At 39.9% G+C, this 19248-nt stretch overlaps 1 protein-coding gene across 1 annotated transcript in view; it reads left to right on the top strand.

Moving 5' to 3' along the window:
- Positions 1–9593: 9593 nt before the first annotated feature.
- Positions 9594–19248, top strand: part of Golga1 (golgin A1) — a 45264-nt gene continuing 35609 nt past the window's right edge. Inside the window, exons 1-2 of the mRNA XM_051166981.1 lie at positions 9594–9811; positions 16575–16665. Of these exons, the coding sequence (XP_051022938.1) occupies positions 9677–9811; positions 16575–16665 (226 nt within the window). The 5' untranslated portion in view covers positions 9594–9676. The remainder of the gene's footprint in view (positions 9812–16574; positions 16666–19248) is intronic.

Consider the following 19248-nt stretch of genomic DNA (forward strand, 5'->3'; position numbering starts at 1 on the left):
AGATCCTACTTAGCTGTTTTGAGACTTGCTTAGAGAGACTGCCCTGGAGAAATTAGACTTTCTATGATCAGAAAAATGTGTGTCTTAGAGATCACAGTGTTAAACTAGATTATAACATGGTCCCTTAAACTAGTAGCAATACAGTTCCTAACTGGTGGTTAAAGATCTAAAGTACACCACAACTGAGGCCGCAGCTCCATAGCACAACATTTAGCTAGTATACAGAAACTCTGTGTTTGGTCTCCATCACTAGGGGGGAATTTTTCTTTAAGAAAAAAATAAAAGCAGTTTTGAACTGGGTATGGTGGTGCATGCCTATAATCCCATTACATAGGAGACTAAGGCAGGAAGAGTTCCAGGTCAGGGCTAACCATCGCAAAAGTCCATCGCAAAACAAACAAACAAAAATAACAGCAACAAACTGCTAAGAGATATGGAATGTTTTGAGAGCAAAACTACAGTAGGAACTTTGAAACATTTTTTTAATCTATGCCTGTAAGAAGAAAAACAAACATGTATTGCACAGCTGTCACATTTCTTTTATGGCACTTGAAATGCAAGCAAAGGAGACTTTAAAAAATCCTTGTCTTGAGGATAAAGACTATGGCTTAGTCGTAGAACCTTCCCTAGCGTACACACAGCCCTGGTCTCTATTCCCAGGACTTAGAGGTAGAGCAAGAGCATTATGAGTTCAAGGCCATCCTTAGCTATATCGAGTAAGCTCGAGACCAGCCTGGGCTACATGAGACCCTGTCTCAAAAACAAATGTAAGCCCAATTTAATCTTAGAATTTCTAAAATCTTAAATATTAGAACAAAAAACAGCAAAGCCAAGTAAGCTTTTTTTTTTTTTTTTTTGCTCATGTTGCACAAATTTCTCTATAGATTCTGATAAGGTTCCTGGTCTTTTAAGAATCACTGTAAACAAACTAGAAGCATCAAACTGCAGGAAACCAGTTACCCACAAAGCAAAGTGAAGCACAGTGGGGTTTTCTTTCTGTATACATGTGTGTCTGATACTGAAGCAGCCACCTTTCCTGTCTCATAGAAGAGAAAGCTGATGGCAGAAGCTCCTGGTTATTTTCTGATAGAGCTACAAACACAATTTCATCCTCACCCTTTCTCCCCAGTAGCTCAGGCTTCTTTTAGAGCTGTATAATCTTAACATGAAAGTTAAGACTTTGTTCTCAGTGTATCAGATTTTCAACCCAGTCAGGCTGAGGCTTAGTGGTGAGAGCACTTGCCTAGGGTCTGCAAGGCCCTGTGTTTAGTTCCCAGTACATTGAATATTCATTCTAGTCACCCCTAGCATATTTTTATTAATTATTAAATCATATGGGTTTTTTTTTCTTTGATTTTAGTGAGGATATATTCTTCATATCTAAGTGTTTCCCTCCTAGGAAGTGGTGCTCTCAAAACCTTTCAAAGCACAGAATTTATTGTGCCCTTTATATTTTTTAACAAAGCTGAAATGTTTCACAGTTTGGGAACTAAAGTGTAATTTAATCTTACTTGAGTTTTTCCTGACTCAGGGTCTGTCTGGGTTTGCAGTTTGATTTTGTTTTGTTTTGTTTTGTTTTGTTTTTTTGTTTTTTTTTCCTCTGTCATGCAATAGAATTCTCTTAAATAGGTAATAGTACTGAATTTTATAACATCAAAGAAGATGCCCAGATCAGACTCCTGAGTCAGTTACAGAACCTTCTAGCATTCTTCTCCAAGTTCAGTCTCTGTGTGCATGTGAGAAGTGGCTTCAACCTAGTTGAAAAGTCTCAGTACCCATGGAGACTTACAGTCACCTCAATAACCAGAGAATGTTCTGGAGATACATTAAGGTGCCAGTGTCTGCATACTTGGCCACTGCCATAACCATCTGTCTACTCTATGGCCTTGAGTCTCCTGGGGATGTCTCCTGGTGACTTGGAAGTATTTTCTGTTCTCATCTTTATTTGGAGAATTTAAAGAGTGTTTAGGTTGAGGGTTCTTTTTAAAACGTATTTATTTGAAATTCTTATTTGTAATGGCATGTGTATATTTTTGTGATGCTAAATGAAATCTCTGTAAACTTTTTGTATATATGTGTACATATCTGTAAATATCTTGGTATGCAGTAATGCAGTGTGTGTATATTATATACCCATACCCAATGTGGGCTGAATTTATTTTAGTTCTGTGAGGACATCAGAGTGGCATTGTTCATGCTACTATAATTAGGTTGTGACTGCATCTCTTTAACAAGCCTCAATTTTAAGGGGCTTGTGTTGAGATGAAATGGGCTCCTTTGGAGTTGAAATTAGGACAGGAAGATAGTAAGAGAAGGCTACATATTCTCAGCTTTCAAGTCATCCACAAACTTCCATTTACATTGATATGTTTGCTAGAAACCTGAAACCTAAATTTGTGAGACTGAGACACCAGCAGTGTCTAAAACTTTCTTAGTCCTTTATTATTTTTTAGCCCATATTTGAGTGTTACTACTGTGTAGAAAATTGTTTGTATTAGGACTGTTTGGAGGGGCTCTGAAAAAAAATTTGCTCTCATTTGAAAATTGGAAATGTCTTTTAAGTTGAGGAAATAACCCTGTTTATCATTTCAATACCTGATGCTAAATCTTAATTTCTGAATTTTTCCCCATCAGTATGCTCATTCCATAGGTGCCTCTGTGAGGCAGAAGAAGGGCATTAGCTAAGGAAGGCCGAGCCTCTGAGGGCTGGATAGAAGAGCTGGGTTGTTGGTGTGTGTCTGCAGCAGCTGTCTGCTTAAGTAAACTTTTCTTACTGGCATTGCATATCAAAGAGTCTATTCATCTGGGGGGAAAATGCTTCCAGTGAATTCAGTGCCATTACTTTTATTGCTGAGTTATCTGGGAATACTTTTATTCTACAATTTAACCACACATTCACATATAAAGATTTCTTATTATGAAGTACCTGAGAGGGTATGGAACCCTAGGCTCTCACGTGAGCACAGTGTGGGGAGGGGTGCAGTACATCTGTAATCCCAGTTCTTGGAAAACGGAGGTGGGAGAATCAAGAGTTCAGGCCAGCGTCCACAGCATAGTAAGTTTAGAGCACCATGGGCTACAGGAGACCCTGGCTCAAAGATCATAACAGGAAGGCTTGGGATGATAGTGTTGGGAACTACAAAGTTTGGGAAATATGTACAGTGCCAGTTTGTGAATGGCTGGGATATTGAAGGGTATCAGTATCTTTAGTTCACGTGTTTATTTACATGAATAAATGTAAGGACTGTTTAAACACACATCTATAAGTCATTGAAAATAGTAAAGTTATTTCTGCATTATAAAGTCTAACTGCAAAGCAACTTTCTATTCCATTCTTCTAAAAACCAAATCTCTCTTATTAAATTGTTTCAAAGAGAAAAATCTGCTCAAGGCAATTTTACCACTGCTAAAATTATTATATTTACCTCCCTATTGTTAATAAAGCAGCCAGTTATTCATATCACTTTTCAATTATACTCTCAAAGTTATCTTTTTCTTGAAGTACATTAAGATGCATTAATGTGTTATTTCTGAGAAATCCTTCAAAAAATATTCGCAGGTTCTAATGTTTTAACAACCAAACCTTTTTGCAGGTAGCATGTCATATATCATATTGTTTAAAATTCATAAAACTAGGGGCTGGAGAGATAGCTCAGCAATTAATAAGAACACTTCTTTTGTTTTTTACTTTTTGAGACAGGATCTCTATGTAGCCCTGGCTGTCCTGGAGCTTGCTATGTAGACTAAGCTGGCTTTGAACTCACAAATATCTCCTACCTCCTTTCTGAGTGCTAGAACTGAAGTCATGAACCACCATGCCTGGCCAAGAGGCTCTTATAGAGGACCTGGGTTTCATTCCTATCACCAAACATGGCTGCTCACAACCGTCAGTTCTATCTAGAGCATCGGACATCCTCTCTGGCATAGCTATATGTGCAGAAAAAACACTCAACACACCTAAATTCTTACTTTAAAAAATTTTTTTTTTAAATAGTAGCTAAGGTTGATGGCTGTGGCTTTAACTTCTGTCCCAAACAGTCATACAGCTGGTAACGTTGTAGCTGAGTAAACTACGAATTGCTGAAAAAAAACAAGTCTTTCCCCCATATTCTCTGGAATATTTTTGTACTGATGCTGCACACGCAATCAACTTGTAGTCTTTCCTGAATACTGGGACCACATAGTTTAATAAAAGTAAAAGACGATTCATCTTCCTCAGACCAGGCCTTCCAAACATAAATCCATACTTAGTCCATCTTCCCTGAGTTCTGAGCACAATTTTCAACATGCTTTGTATTTAATGAAGAGTAATCTGTGTGCAGATGGGATCAGTCACCTGCTCACAGGAAATGAATGAGGTAGAACATGTAATTAGGCAAACATACAGGCAATAAGTTTAATTTGGTACCATGGAAGTATTTTCTTTGGAATTCTATGACTTTTCTTAAGTGAAATTCAGTGTAGAATTCATTTTTTACACAATACTGTTAATTCATAATTGTAACACCATTTCATAGTTTTAAAAATCCTTATTTCCTTTTGTGTTTTTCAAATTTTAAGTTAGATTACTCAAAACAGTAGTTTTTATTTTGTTGTTTTGTTTAACATTGATATTATATTCAGTTTTTAAAACAGTTTAAAGTATATTACGTTGCATTTGGCAGATTTGCTTTTAGATTCAGTATGAATGTGGTCATAGAGCAGACTACAAATTGCAAATAATTTTCCCTTAAGTGGACAGTTCTAGTCAGTATCCTAAGACAATCATCTTTTTAGATGTAGTATTGTTTGTGGGAATATCACAAATTTCAGATTTTACTTTTCTAGGATCTCAGACTTTACTTTTTAATTTCTGTTCTTATGAAATGAAAATTAGTGGACTGAGTTTTATCACTTTCAAATTAAAGAGAGCAATTACAGGTAGTCGTTTTATGTCTGCAGTGAAAGGTATTTAAATTTTTATATTATTGTGTATATCATTGGGGTTTTCCCCTTATTTAAAACTGTCATGAGGGGCTGGAGAGATGGCTCAGTGGTTAAGAACACTGACTGCTCTTTCAGAGGTCCTGAGTTCAATTCCCAGCAACCACATGGTGGCTTACAACCATCTATAATGTGATCTCATGCCCTCTTCTGGTGTGCAGGCATACATGCAGGCAGAACACTGTATATATAATCAATAAATAAATCTTTTTAAAAATAAAATAAAAATAAAACTGTCCTGAATATCCATTGGTCCCTGGTTCAAAAGTGAGATTTATAAACATTAGAATTTGAACCCTGAGTTTAATTCTTAAACATGAAACCAGCATAACCATTATAAGGTGTCAAATGATGCTACCCTTTTCCCCAGTAAACATTTCCAAACCACAGAGAAATGCCACTGTATGTTTTCAAAATCTTAACTCCCATCTTTTGCATGCCACTGATTTTTTTTTTCCTAAATTAAACGTATACAGTGATGTATTTTAAAATCTTCAGGGAAAAAAAAACCTAAAGTGTTAGAGCATTACAAGTTTTGTTACCATTTCCTGAGGAATTTCTTTTTAAGAATTCATTTTTATATCACCATTAAAATACATTCTGTGGTTCAGTGTAGTAATTTAGCACTTGATTTATGTGGCCTTTTATAATTACCTAGAAGCATTCTTTTCATGACATAATCACTAGTTCCCCCCCCCCAAAAAAAATTTTTTTTAATGAGCCTTGCTCTTCAACTGGAGTCCTGTATGTTGTGGGATTCTTACAATTGAGGCAGAAAGGTCTTACATACTAAGGAATGCAGATACAGTGTCCTAACATATTCTTTGTAGAGATTACAAGAGAAGAAATTTCCCCAGATAAGTTACCCTCATTTTGTAGCACCAATATAAGTAGTAGTTGCACTTATCACTGAATCAGATGAAATAGTTAGAAAACAGTTACTTTAATCAAGTAAGAATGTTTTAAAGTTCTGTTTGATCATTTTTACCCTGAAAATAATGGTGAACTTATTGTCTACATTATGTTAGGCAGAAATGCACTTGTTGAAATCATAACAGAAACTATACTTGACTTTCTAGTATTGTGAAACACTTTCCATTTAATTGTGCTTGTCCGTAACTGAAATGTTATAGAACTGTAACACTGTAGGGATTATAGAGTTATACTTAGCTCTCAGCAGATTGAAGCACAACAATTTTCATGTAACAGTCCTTATCCAAGTGCTCTCTGTCGTGCAAATAACAAAGCTGATTGCCTATTTAGCTGTTCACATATCACTGTGATCTTTGAGACTGTCTTGTTCATTTGTATTAAAACTTGGGTATTGTGAGTTAATACTTTAGAATAAACCTGTTAGCTCTGTTACACAGTAAACTGTTTAGATTCGCAATTTTTTATGTGTTAATGGTGAATTTTGAAAAGACTTTACTACAGTGACTAAGGGGGAAAATATGTATAATTTGACTTGAACATTTGTGTTGTTGTAAGTCTTGTCTTTTGGCGGTTCTAAATTGCTTAAACCATACATTTTCTTAAGATTTTTAAAATTTGGCTTTGTTCCTTTCCAGCAGTCATTTTCTGCTTTTGTCTATCACAATTAGTGTTTTATAGGCCTTAGAAACTGACACATTGTTGAACATTTGGTTTTCTTGCGTTGATCACTGACTCTTGTGTGGTTTGTCATACAGAATGTGAGCCTTTCACTTCTTCACTGCATAAATTTCAGAGGAAGCACTGTGATTCTGCAGAGCAGATTCCATAGGCGTTCCAATGTTCTTAACTGTTACACTGTGCCTATCATTTTGAGGGCACGTAAATACTAGAGGATGGAAAGTAAAACGTTTTGATGTTTGTTAAATAACAATATTACAGAGTATTTGGGGTTTTGTGCTCAGTGTAATAAAGAACTTTAAATTGATATTCTCTAGGAATGTGTATACATTCATCAAGTGTGAACTCTTGTAAATGAATTTTGTATCTTGAATCACGTATATATTAAGTGTATCATCAATATAAAAATAAACATTATTTGCTTAAAGTTTTGTATATTTCTTTAGTAGTATTGACAGCTGTTTCTTTGGAGTAATACCTCAGGCACTTATAAATGCTACTTTTTAGATCTGGGAATACAGTATAAAGTATTTGTTTTATCCCTACCTGGTAGCTACTACAAGGTTTCTTGTTCCTGAGACAAGAGGGAACTAGAATAGATGGAATCAGCCCTTGGGCTGGTATTGCCTCTGGGGTGGGACTGGGGTTCCTTTAATGTAGAATGCTTGTGGAATATGGAGATCTTACTTAGAACAAGGATAATAAGGTTCTAGAAACCTTTCAGTTGTATGAAACGTATGATCGGCCGGAACTCGGACGCCAAAGTTAAAACCCAGGTCAACAGGAAAGGCTTCCCAGTAGCCCCAATGCCGGCCCTCGAGAATCGCCGGACCATGGGGCTCCTCCCACTACAGAAGGGAAAGTGGCGATCACGGGTAACCCGGCTGCGGTCTGCGATCGTGCAGCTCGCTGACGTGGCAGTGGCCGGACAACACAGGTAGACTTGCCGGCGAACTGTAGCCGTTCCAGCACAACTGCCCAGGAGCGTCGCTCGCGCGCTGCTGAGTCGCACACGCGCGCATGCGCACACGGAGAACCCACCCGGCGCGCAGCCACTTCCGGCGCGCGGCAAACGTGCGGTTCCGGGTCGGTGCTTCTCTGGCCCGCCTGAGGTGGGGGCCCAGCGCCCTCGAGAGTCCGCGGAGGCGTGGCTGTGCCGTCTGCCCCGAAAGCAGCAAGTGCGCTACGGGAGCCCCAGGACGCAAGTAGGCCTCATTCCCTACCTTCCTGGGCTTACGGCGGTCCACCGCCAGGTGTGAACACGCTGGACCCCGACCCAGGGGTGGGGACGGTGCCGGAGTGCTCAGGGGACTCAGGGCGGAGGCTGCCCCATTGGCCTGGGGGTCTGGTGCCGCCCAGCGCGACCTTAGCCAAGCCACCACTCCTCTGGGGGCGCAGTCTTCCTGCTGTCAAATAGAGGTTGGTCCCCTTCCTTAGTTGACAGCCCTAGCAAGGACGCGGCTCCGGAGCAAGCCAGAGAGAGTGAGATCCAAACTGCGGTGGCCGGCGCCTCTGGATCTTAAGCATCGGTCTGAACTTTGCTGTCGCTTGATCTAGCGAGTTAATGCGAGTGAGGGCTCTGGGACCAGACCACCAAGCCTGACCAGGTAAACACTTATGTACATGAGAATTAGTTGAGAAATAAGTCCTGTCACTGAGAAGCCTTCAACTAAATCAAGCTGTTTTGCTCAGCTTGATTGTAGGCACCAATGCTGTGAGAAATTCTTTCTGCTTGTAGGTGAATTCTTAGACTGTTCGCGGGGACTGGGGCCCATCCCACTGATGGCAGTACAGTAGTGGCCAGGTGTAGTTACCCATGTAGTCATCCCTGCCCCACGTATTTCGTCCTGCTCGCACTGAACATTTTGATCTTGCACTTGAAATATCCAACCCATTTTATCTTCGTGTTCACATGTGACTTTGAACTCCAGACTGTTTTAAATATAGTAGATAAAGACAGGTGAGTACAATGGTTTGCAGATACGAGATTAGAGTTTTGAATGGATAATCTGAAGTGGGAAGGAGTCATCTGTCATCTTACAGCAGAGTGTAGCCTTTACAAGACATGAAAAGTTAAGGTTGAAACAACACTAGGCTTTTGCTTTATTTTGTTTTTTGAGACAAGATCTCACTATGCAGCCCTGGCTTACTTAGAACCTGCCATGTAGACCAGACAGGCCTTGAATTCACAGAGATCCTTCTGCCTCTGCTGGGATTAAAGACCTGTATCCACCACCACATCTGGCCCAGTAATGTTTTATATACCATTGAAAGGAAATAAATTTTGAATCTCATGTTAAATATCATATGGGAAGAAATTGTGGCTTGAGGTAATACTATCAAGCACAAAGAAAACCACACATTTCCACACAGATGTGAAAAGTTAAAGAGTATCTTATGACTTTAGTCAGTCTGGGTTTCTTGGAGTTTGTTGGTTTTTTCTACATTGTGACTTTTTCTCCCCCCTCCAGGAGGAAGCACCTGATTGAAAACCAGGGCTTGAGTTATTTTGTATCTTTTGACTTCTCAGTCTTTGACTTAAAGAGAAAAGGCACTAAATTCGTAGTAAAGGTACTATTAGAAGAAAGACTCAAAGCGTTAAGTCATGAATACATGCTGTTTGCCTGAGAAATTTTGCTATGTGTCATACACCATTGCTAAAACAAAAAGTTGAGGTTTATGAGTCAGCCTAGTGTTCAGATACCAGCCCTGTAACTTAGCCACATAGTACTTGGCAGGTTATTCTGCCTCTTTCAGACCAGATATTCTTCCCCATATATGCAAGTGAAGCACCGGACTGCTTTTTACATAATTAATAGTTGTGTTCTGTTATGTGTGTGAGTGTATACTTATATGTGAAGCTTAATCTGACAGCTGAGATTTGAAATCTTTCCAGTGTTTAACTTGGACCTATCTCTTTCATCTGATTTATAGATACCGTATTGCCAAAATTCTTTGGTCCACATTTAAGTGGGATGCAGCTAGTCTGGAGACGTGAAACTTTTTAGGTACTTGCGTCTGAATTTCATTCACTGAGGAGATCAGGGGTTAGTGTCCCCTACAAGATAGCCACACAGCAAAAATGTTTGCAAAACTGAAGAAGAAAATTGCAGAAGAGACTGCTGTTGCTCAGAGGCCAGGCGGTGCTACTAGGATCCCACGATCTGTAAGCAAGGAGTCTGTGGCTTCTATGGGAGCTGACTCAGGAGATGACTTTGTAAGTATCTTCTCTTGCTTTGAATATTTGATGAAGTCAGTATATAGTTTCTAAATACTACTGTAAGAAATCATTCTAATAAAAATTTTTAGATTGTGTGATTGTTTTATGCTTTTTCTAGTTTATAGACATAGAAAACTCTGCAGTCCTCATTTTTCATTCTTATTAGCACTTGGATTTTTTGTTTGTTTGTTTGTTTGTTTTGGGCTTTTTAAAAATGATATATTTATTTATGCATTTATTTATTTGTTATGTATAGTCCTCTGCCTGCATGTACACCTGCAAGCCAGAAAAGGGCATCAGATCACATTATAGATGACTGGGAGGCACCATGTGGTTGCTGGGAATTGAACTCAGGACCTTTAGAAGAGCAGTCGGTACTCTTATCCTCTGAGCCATCTCTCCAGTCCCAGCATTTGGTTTGTTGTCCATGTTTCCCTCGTGTATTCTGTGCATTACCCTCTTTTTTTATGTTCTAGTCTATTAAATTGTGCATCTTGCCCTGTGTGGTGATGCCCACCTTTGATCCCAGCAGAAGCAGGTGGATCTCTTTGAGTTTGAGGCCAGCCTCAACCACAAAGCTAGTACCAGGACAGTCAAGGATACACAATGAAACTCTCAAAAAAGCCAAATAAATAAATACGTGTATACATGCATGCATGCATACATATACACATACACAAATGTGTATCTTGTTTCCTCTGCAGGCACATAAATTTTAAGTCACTGTTATTTAGCAGGGTCTGTAAACTGTGGTCTTGAGCTAGCCAGAGTGCAGATTTTTGGGAAACTTGAGGGAAAATGGACTGTAATGGATTCAGTATCCTATGTTGTTCATAAAGGGGGGTGTGTGTGTGTGTGTATGTGTGTGTGTGTTTGATAAGATTTCACGGTATGCTGCTTTATCAGGAAAGTGTCATGCTTTAGGATTATACTAAGTTTAATGACTTTAAGAGCTTTTAGTGCCTGATACATATATTCTTATATATGAATGTATAAAAATAAAAGCAGTCTTGCTTTCTAGCTCTCCAAGGAAAGAAAGCATGTAAAGAACAATGTATATCTAAAGTGTAAGTCATGAGGCAAAGCTAGTGCCCGTTAAGAATTAGACTGTTACTAGTACTGTTAAAGCCACTTGTGTGCCACTTCCAAATTCCCCAACTGTGCCAGATAGGCAGCAGCCTAGATTTTGTGTTTGTCATTCACTTACTTTTTAAAATATCTTAACAGTTATGTTTGAGCTCATAAATAATTTGTTATTTAAATTTATATTTGAACTTATAAAAATGGGATGCCGTAGTCTTCTTGGGCTTACCTTTTTTTTTTTTTTTCTTTTTTTTTTTTTTTTTTTTCCCCCTTTTTTTTTCCCCCCCTTTTTTTTTTCTTTAACTCAACATTTTCCCAAAATCCATCTATGTTCCCTGAAGCTATGGCTCATTTATTTTTACCATTGCTAAAATTCCACCATTGAAAAGGTCATGTTTTATCTTTCTTCTTCCAGTGATTGACACTTGAATTGTTTCCATGGTCAGATGAATCTTCCTTCTCTTTTCTTTCACTGAATTGAGGTCATATTATATGGCAAAAGCTATTAGGTTATTGGAGTGAAGCAATAAGATTACAATATCAGGGTTATCATTGGCTCTTACAGCTAACAGGAAATAGGAGTGGCAGTTTGATGGACTAGCTAAAGAACTTAGTTGGGTTTTTTTGTTTTGTAGTTGTTTGTTTTGGGGTTTTTTGTTTTGTTTTGTTTGGGGGGGTTGGTTTTTCGACACAGGGTTTCTCTGTGTAGCCTTGGCTGTCCTAGACTCACTTTGTAGACCAGGCTGGTTTCAAACTCACAATGATCCACCTGCATCTGCCTCCCAAGTGCTGGGATTTAAGGCGTGCGCCACCACCACCTGGCAGAACTTGGTTTTAATGCTGAGTTCTGCAGCAGAAAAACCTGCTTTCCCTTCATGTTGATAAATGAAGTCTCTCATCTACAGTCTGTTGCGGATATAGACATTGACTTGAGTTTAGGAACTACTTGCCTTTGAGACTTTTTCAGTAACCTATTTGAATTTAAATAACTACATAATCTGATCCTTACTCCCTATCTCTGGACCCTTATATCCAAATGAGTATGTTTGTCTAAATAGATATCTTTCCTATGTCATCTCAGATTCAAAATGAACAAATTGAATTCTTTAACTCCATCTTTAAATGTGCCCAAATCCTTGAACAGAAGCCATAAAGGCTTTTTAGAATCTTCCCTCTTTTGACTTTTTAGTGCCAAGTTAGTCAACAGGTATGTTGGGCTGCATTTCCAGAATGTCTTTAAAACTTGCCTTTCTACTCAATCTACTAGAGCATTTACTAGTGTTTCTTCCCTCCTGCCCAAGCTGTCCTTTTTTTCCTGGATGAAAGTTGCCAATCAGGATGCCCTGACTCCAGTAGCTTTCCCCCAAGTCGACCTTAAAAGTAAATCTACTCATGTCCTTTAATGCTTAAAACCCTGTAGCTCTCTCCTCGTTTTCAGGAACTCATTTTTATGGCTTATAAACTGATGGTTTTGTCACAGCTACCTACCCAACTTCATCTTACTTAACTTTCTTATACCCTGTGCTAGATCCATGTTTAATTTATTGAACTTCCTGAATCAGATGTCATTGCTTCCTGCCTACAAATGTTTGCCTGTGCTATTTATTCTCCTTATAGAACGCCTTACGTCTCTCTTTCATACCTGTGTTCCTTTGAAAGATTCTTGGGCATCCTTCAGAGACTGTCCGCACATGTCACTTCTAGAGAGCCCCTTGGACCCTGGCCCTTTCCTCTTCCAGAGTTTGGTGCAGATTTTATCTTTCCTCTGTAAGAGCCCTTGTTACTCTGAATTACTTACTGGTGCTGACTCACTTGATGGTCTCTTCCATTAATAAAAATAAAATGAACCCCTTCATAACTCACAGAGGTCAGTTATAGAACCAAGACCTGCGCTTTATACTTCTTTTTCTCTTGAGACAAGGTCTCACTATGTAGCCCTATGCAGCCTAGAATCCTACTATGTAGGCCTGGTTGGCTTCAGACTCAGAGCTCTCCATACCTCTGCTTCCTGAGGGCTGAGATTAAAGGCCTGTGACACCTCACCAAGCTGAATTTGATTTCTTACTGCACCATTACTGTATGACAGTTGACAGCTTCCTTCACTCTTCTTTGTTTATTTCTCATGTCTGTGAAACAGGAATAGAAACTGGGTCTATCTTTATAAAAGTAAGTGTCAGGAATCCTTAACTCATCCGCCAGGCTGGATGGTATGCCAAGAGTACTCACTGTAGACTTTCACTGAGGGCCATCATCACTCGCAGAGAAAGGATGCACCCAGCTTGAAACTCCGACTCTTACAGTATTATACTCCATTCCCCAAGTACTGCGCTGTGACAGTATGGAGAATGTCCACTGGGGGATGCTGTACACATGTGATACACAGACATACATGCAGGCAAAACACCCATACATATAGGAAATATATATTTCCTATAGAAATTCTATAGGAGTCAGGGGCATGCCTGTAATCCCAGCACTTGGGAGGCAGATTGCTGTGAGTTCAAGGCCAGCCTGGTCTACAAAGCGAGTCCAGGACAGCCAAGGCTACACAGAGAAACCCTGTCTTGAAAAACTAAACAACAACAACAACAACAAAAGTAATCCTATAGAAGCCAGTTCTTACTAAACATTTCATAATCAGCTTCTGTTGTTGCTACTGAAACAGGAATCCTGTTTCACCACTGCTTCTAATGTTTAGCCCAGTGCTAAAGCCTAGGAAATTTCATTCACAGTAATAAAACAACTTGTTCTGTTTATGTCCCCACAGTTCTCCACTGTTGGCATTGGGAGGCAGGAGAGGAGTAAATCAGGAGCCCTGGGTATTTAGGATTAGTGCCCTTATTAAAGGCTCTAGGCACTGGCTTTCCTTCTCTACCATGCAGGGTTCAACTAAAAGGTGCCCACCCGTAAACTAAAAAGTGAGCCCTTACCAACACTAAACTTTCCCTGAGCCCTGATTACCAAACTAAGAAGTCCATTTTTGTCATCTATAAGCTATCTTCCACAGCAGCCTAAACAGTAGCAGATGGTATGCAATAGAAGTAAGTCTGTGGCAGCCTCGGTTTTGTGGACTGACAAGTGCTGCTTCATTTCGTCCTCATACACCTCTGTGAGATCAGTCATATTCACTATCACAGTTTACCCATGAGGAGGAAAACAGTGTACAGGGTAGTTGAGTAATCAGCCCAGGTTCTTGCAGCTAAGAAGTGGTGAAACAGGCTTGCGCCCAGGTGCTATGACTCCGCAGACTACTACCTGTTCTGGATACTGACCCTTTGAGGGTTAAGGATCACTGGCCAAGCATTTGCTATCATAAGTAAGGCCCTAGATTCAATCCCTGCTACACAATATTTTTAAGCCCTAGGTTTCTAGGCTTACTCAGTATCAGAAGAAAAAAGAAAGAAACTGACTCCCAGTAAATATTATTGAATGGCATGTAGCTGAACAGGTAAATAAATTTTTTAAATGGGTTGTAATTTATTCATCCACTTATAAAACCATCTTGGAGATAAAAATGAGGAAACATTATGAAAATTAGTATTATTTTCTAGTTTGTTTGATGTGTTAATAGAATTCTGCCTAAGTAGGAAAATACCATTCTTTAGAAATCAGCCAGGCATGGTGGCACACGCCTTTAATCCCAGCGCTTGGAAGAAGGCAGAAGCAGGTGGATCACTGAGTTTGAGGCCAGCAGTGGGGGAGGGGGCTGGAGACAGGGAATGCACATATAAGCTAGGTGTGGGGGTGCAGCCTTTAGTCCCAGCTACACACAGAAACCCTGTCTAGAAGAAAACAAACAAAGAAAGAATGCACATATATGCACAGGTACACCCACCTGAGGTCAGCTTTGAGGAATCTTCCTCTTATCATGTATATATACATGCAAAGGCCAGATGAGAACATTGGGTATCTTTCTCTTGCTCTCTGACTTCTTTCAGAATGGGTCTTTCCCTCAGAAAGAAGTCCCTCTGGGCTACGCAGGCCAGCTAGGGAGTTCTTGGAATCCACTTGTCTCCACCCTTCTCTCCTAACACTGAGGTTCAGGTACATGCAGACATGCTTGGGTTTTTATCTAGCTGCTCAGAAATTCAACTCAGGTCTGGCAAACACTGAACCTGGAGCTCACCATTTTGCTATGGTATCTGCCTATCTTCTCCCTCCCGCCTAGTACTGAGGTTACAGGAATACACCACCATACCTGGTTTTTATGTGAGTGCTACAGATCCAAATTTAAGTGCCTACACAGAAAGCACTTTACCCACTGAACCATCTCCCCAGCCCCAATTTAAAAAAAAAAAAAAAATTGCAAGTAGCTTACTAATTAGCCTTCCTTACATTTTCCTATATGCTTAGCTTTGTTTTACCGTCCCACCCACCCAGACTTTCCTTCACCTCATTTTTCTCCATCAGAAGAAGCAGTGCTAGTGGTAGTGCTAGTGGTAATGGTAGTGGTAGTACCTAGTCGTAGAAAAATGATCAAAGTGTGTATATCCAAACTGGTGAGATGGCTTATGGGTAAAGGCACTAGCTGCCTGATGACCTAAGTATTAACCCCAGGACATACATGGTAGACAAGAACCAACTCCTGCAAATTGTCCTCTGCCTGTTAGCTGGACGTGGTAATTTATGTCTCTAATCCCAAGATTCAGGAAGCTGAGGCAATAATATAACCAAGTTCAAGGCCAGCCTTAACTATACAAGAGTTTGTCTCAAAAACAAAAAGAAAAGAACCTTCTTCCCCAAAAGTAAGTTTTAACTAAATGGTAGCAGGTGATATCCAAAGTAATAACAGTGGTACCCATAAACTTTTAAATTTGGTGGCGGGGGTGGGGGGGCAGGCAAGGGGCATGGGGAGGTTTAAGGACAGGATTTTACCATGTAACCCAGGCTAGCATCTAACTCAGAGGTGTGCCTCCTCTGCTTCCTGAGCTGGGGTATAAAGGCCTGTGTCACCATGCCTGGCTTCCGATAAGTTAGTTTGTTTTTGAGACAGAGTCTTACTATGTATCCCTGGCTATCCTGGAACAGCTATGTAGACCAGGATAACCTGAAACTCAGAGACCTACCTGAGTCTGCCTCCCAGTACTAGGATTAAAGGTGTGCACCACAATACCCAACTTTCCATAAGTTTTAAAATAATTGACTGTTGGGGAGAAAATGGATACCTATTCATATATTGAACTATGAATGCATGTTTTCAGCAAAAGTCTGATGCATTTTGGAGATTTGGATTCATAACATTTGTAAATGGGGATACTGAAGTTTTATCAGTACAGGACAAAGTTTTAGCTTTGCACAAGACTTTGGTTCTTTGTTAAAGACCCCTCCCCCTTTATTTCAGGAACTTAATCTTTAGAAGACAAAGTGATTTCTTTTTTGTATTATATTCTTGGTGTAATATGATCATAAGGAACTACTTATTCCATACTATTCCACAAAGGACTACATACACCATGTATGACTTATCTGTGTGACAGCCCCTGTGGCCTTCGCATCACAGTGGAAGTTAGTGTCACCTCTGCTTTCCAGGTGGAGGGACTAAAGCAGCATTAGGAAGACTAGTGATTATAGTCAACTAAAATGTAATAAAAGAAGAGCTGTTGCTCCTCTAGCTGGTGTTAGCTCACAGGCCTAGACATGCATGTGGGCTAGCCTTTCTTCTCCTCTGCCCCAACAGGCGTCCGATGGAAGCAGCTCCAGAGAAGATCTCTCATCCCAGCTTTTGAGAAGAAATGAACAGATACGGAAGTTAGAGGCCAGACTTTCTGGTATGTGTTAAGAAGCCATGAACAGCAGACATAGGCTAAGTCACCCTCGCCTGCTATGAGCCTGTTTTATAGGGTAACTCTATGGCAACTTCCACATAGCACTTGATCTCCTTAGTCAAAGTTTATTTTTGAAAGCTTCTATTTTTCTACTCCTGAGGTTTCTAGCTGGGGCTATAAAAAAAAAAGTGTTTAAAGTGTTTAAAGTTCATGTAGACCCTGGTACAATGGTGCAGGCAGGCCCTTAGTAACAGTTCTTAGGGAGGCAAGAAGATTCTAAGTGTAAGGACCTCCTAAGCTACATAGCAAGAGCAGAGGAGGGTCAAAGAGATGGTTCAGAGAGTCAGTGCACCTGCTGCCAACTGACAGCCTGAGTTTGATCCCTGGGATCCAAATGGAGGAAGGAGAGAACCAACTCCTGAAAGTTTTCCTCTGATCTTCTCATGTATGCATGTGCACACAAAGGAAAAAAATAATGAAGTTTGAAGATTGTCTTTTTTTTTTTTTTAAGATTCTCTTTTTTAAATGAGAAAAGTGTATGTAGACTAGATTTAGCCATAATCCCAACTGACATAGCTTACTTCCAGGTGGAAGGTTATAAGGACTACTATCTATAGGGTGTGATCAGCATATGTCGAATTCATGTACTACAAGGCTTTGGTGCTGGCCTGCCATCTGGTGTAGCTCCTATCACCCATGTGAGTCTTGCTCCAGTGCTTGGGGCCACTTTTCAGTGGTTTCCCTAACTTTAATCCCTGCTTCTTTAGGAGATAATAGTTCTTATTACATCTCTTTCTTAGTCACTGTACTACTGTTGCTGTGAAGAGACACCATAGCCAAGGCAACTCTTATAAAAGCAAGCATTTAATTGGGGGCTTGCTTACAGTTTTAGAGGCACAGTCCACTGTCATCAAGGTAGGGAGCATAATGCAGGCAGGTGTAGTGCTGCAGAAGTAGCTGAGAGCTAAATCCTGATCTGAAAGCAGAGAGAGACTGGGCATGGTGTGTGCCTTTGAAACCTAAGAACACCCTCGGTGGCACACTTCTCTTTTTTTTTTTTTTTGACACGCTTCTTTCAACAAGGTCGCACCTACCTGCAAATTCCTCTTAAATATGGCCACTCCTTAGTGACTAAACATTCAAATATATTAACCTATGGGGGCCATTCTTACTCAAACCACTACAGTCCCTATTTAGTTTACAATTTACACAGCTCCCATTATATCCTTTACTTGAGCAAGGCATGTTGATGATAGAATCGTGAGCTTTTATATCGGTTTTTAACAGACTTATTTTGATAGCTTCATCCTGTGAAGTGCTCCATGGTTTATGTGTCTCCTTTTGTTCCTTGACTTTGTGCTGGTTTTATTGGAGTAAAAACAGTAAACTCGGGGGCTGGAGAGATGGCTCAGTGGTTAAGAGCACTGCCTGCTCTTCCAAAGGACCTGGGTTCAATTCCCAGCACCCACATGGCAGCTCGCATCTGTCTGTAACTCCAAAATCTGACACCCCTACACCAATGCACATAAATTAAAATTAAATAAAATATTAAAAAAAAAACAGTAAACTAAAATTCACTGGGTTGTATGTGAAATAGATTTGTATAGCTATCAAGGGCCCACAGCGCTGTTCACACTGTAGTTTATCATTTTGTCTTCAGGATCAGCTTCTTGGGATTAGCAAGATAGGGCACACAGGTAGTGAGTGGTAGAGCTGGGGTCCAAGCTAAGATTCAGACCTAGCTCCAAATAAGTCTGCTTAAAGGTACGTACTTACTATCTTGTACACTTATCCATAAAGTTGGTTGTTCTGTCTTGATACTTATAAACAACAGCAGAAACAGAAGTGAAATAACTGCTGATTAATGTTGAGAAGGTGCTTCTCTTTTAGTATGTGCATTCCCCAGTACTGAAAGGAGAGTGGTTGGGCTTGACTTACAGATGGCAGAGGACTACTTAACATCTTAAGAACTGTCACCGGCTTTGTATGAGTAATGACAATAGCAGCTATGTTTTATTCATCACATGTGCCAAGTACTTAATGCATAAATTACTTTAAGGCTTCTTTTGAAATAGATGTAATTAGGCCCAGCAAGTAATTAGGCACACACCTTTAATCCCAGCACTCAGGAGGCAGGGGAAGGTGACTCTCTGAATTTGAGGCCAGCCAAGACTACACAAAGAAACCCTGTCTCCAAAACAGAGAGAGAGAAGTAGATGTTATTAATATTAGTTAACATATGAAGCAGCTAATATTCCCAGATCATTAACTTACTTAAGATTCCTAGCTAAGAACTGACAAAATTGGGATTTGAACTACTGTCTACTTTTAAACTATACCATACTGTTTTCCTTGGCATCCCAGGTAATTCTTTCACCTTTGATGTGACATTTGTCACTCACTTCCTGTGTACAAAGGGAGCACCCTTGTCTACAGAATTAAGCACCTGCACCATAAAGGCAGCTCTATGCTAAGGTGTTTGCTGTTTACCTGATCACTGCTGCTGAGTTGCATACCCTTGATCTGCCATACTGCTAAGGGCAGCAGGGAATGGGAACTGTCTTAGTCACCATTCTAGTGCTCTGA

The sequence above is a fragment of the Acomys russatus genome, chromosome 24 (genome assembly GCF_903995435.1).
Source record: "Acomys russatus chromosome 24, mAcoRus1.1, whole genome shotgun sequence".
NCBI lineage: Eukaryota > Metazoa > Chordata > Mammalia > Rodentia > Muridae > Acomys > Acomys russatus.